This window comes from Calidris pugnax, unplaced genomic scaffold, assembly GCF_001431845.1.
Source record: "Calidris pugnax isolate Ruff unplaced genomic scaffold, ASM143184v1 scaffold312, whole genome shotgun sequence".
NCBI lineage: Eukaryota > Metazoa > Chordata > Aves > Charadriiformes > Scolopacidae > Calidris > Calidris pugnax.
The window spans coordinates 92,677-94,639 of NW_015091046.1; the positions used below are offsets into that span (position 1 = coordinate 92,677).

Consider the following 1,963-nt stretch of genomic DNA (forward strand, 5'->3'; position numbering starts at 1 on the left):
CAGCTCACCATGCCTGCAGAAAACACGGTCATACCAGGGACAGCCCGTGGCACTGGTGGTGCCATCGATGTGCAGGAAGGGACAGTCCTTGTTGCCACACTCACCTGCAGGAGTAAAGGGTGGGACGGGTGGGACAAAGCTCATCCAAGCCAAAAGTGCTCAAGGATGGGCTGGGTGGGGGGAACAGAGGTGCCCCGGGAGCACCCAGGCTTGTTTTGGGGAACCATGGGTGCCGATGGCATTTCTTCCCACAGACAGGAGGTGGCATCAGGTACTTGCTGGAGGCCAGACCCGAGGGACGGGGGTGGTGGGGGGGGGGAGAATCTCATTGGGGTCCCCAGCCCGGGCTCACACCTACCGAATTTGGAGTAGAAATAGCACTGGGGCATCTTGGTCACGTCGTACTCGTGGAGGAAGTCACAGCCATCACCCTTCTTGCAGAGCCCCCGCAGCCAGTGCTTGCACACCACCGGCTTCTCCCTGCCCACGCGCCGCACCGGGCAACGCACGCCTGGCCCTGGCACGGACCCGCTGTCAGAGCTCACCCACATCCCACTGACCCCCACCATCACAGCCCCCAGCACCCAGGAACCCCCCACCTCCTTGGATTGGGATGTGCTGGAGCTTTCCTGGATGTGGAGGAGATTCGCAGCGCCCTCTGAGTGCACAGGGCACGGTCCACTGGGCACCACCAAGGTCTTCCAGCCCCCCCAGTACAGAAGGGGTAGGAGAACTGGTCCAAAGGGGCCGGGAGAACAATGGACTCTGAGCAGTGTTAGGATTTCAGGCCAAAACCTGCCAACCCACTGGCCATGGGGCTACAGGGCAATCTGCCACAGATGTGGGCTGGCCATAGAGCAGAGAGGGGACCCGGCCAGCTCCCTGGTGTCCCCAGGGTCTTGCAGGGTGGTGGTGGCCCCATCCCCACCACTCCCCAGTGCTCACCCTTGGAGCACAGCCCTCGGTGGAAGAGCTCACAGACTGGCAGGGGGAAAGCAGAGCAGGGAGACCTTCACCCACTGGTCCCAGTGCTGGGACCACCCTGCCACTGGGGGCACAGGCACCCTGTCCCCCTCCACCAGCAGTCCCCAGAGAGCTGTGCCCAATGGAGCAGTGCCCAAGCCATCCTGGGCAGGAGCCCAAGGGGGAAGGCAGGGCAAGAAGCACCCAGACATTGTGGTGGGTGCAGTGAGAGCCAGGAGCACCAGATGAGGAGGAGAACCCCAACACCTCCCACCCCCCTGTCACCCTCCAAGGATGCCACAGGACCCTGTCCCCAACTTACTGTCCGTACCCAGGAAGGGCAGGGGCTGAGCTCCTCGCTGCTGCTCCACATCAGCCTCCAGCTCAAACCTGATCCTCTCCACACCAGCCACCAGCTCCTGCATCTCTCCTGCTCTGCTGAGAGCCACCTCCAGCCCAGCACAGGCAAGAAACAGGGCTACAAAGGGGCTGGTGGAGGAAACCACAAATCTCCCAAGGGAGCACAACACTCTGCAGGTCACCAGAGCCACCCTGTGGGGACCCTGTCCCCAACTTACTGTCTGTACCCAGGAAGGGCAGGGGCTGAGCTCCTCGCTGCTGCTCCACATCAGCCTCCAGCTCAAACCTGATCCTCTCCACACCAGCCACCAGCTCCTGCATCTCTCCTGCTCTGCTGAGAGCCACCTCCAGCCCAGCACAGGCAAGAAAAAGGGCTACAAAGGGGCTGGCAGAGGAAACCACAAATCTCCCAAGGGAGCCCAACACTCTGCAGGTCACCAGAGCCACCCTGGGCCCCAGCAACACTCAAAAACCCTCCTCCTCCTCCTCCCCAAGCCAGAGCAAAACCAGCCCAGGCAGCAGCCAGAGCGCTCCATTTACAGAGAGAGAAGCTGCCCCACATCTGATCTCAATTTGCAGCCGTGATTGCCTGGTGCTGCAGCCCAGCTGCGGGGAGAGCTCAGCCCCGGGGCCCCCATCA

At 62.2% G+C, this 1,963-nt stretch overlaps 1 protein-coding gene across 1 annotated transcript in view; it reads right to left on the bottom strand.

The window, feature by feature from the left end:
* The window catches only part of CPSF4L (cleavage and polyadenylation specific factor 4-like), a 16,662-nt gene that overhangs the window by 3,786 nt on the left and 10,913 nt on the right, over positions 1 to 1,963 (bottom strand). Inside the window, exons 3-4 of the mRNA XM_014956579.1 lie at positions 359 to 511; positions 9 to 104 (exon numbers count right to left, since the gene is read on the bottom strand). Of these exons, the coding sequence (XP_014812065.1) occupies positions 9 to 104; positions 359 to 511 (249 nt within the window). The remainder of the gene's footprint in view (positions 1 to 8; positions 105 to 358; positions 512 to 1,963) is intronic.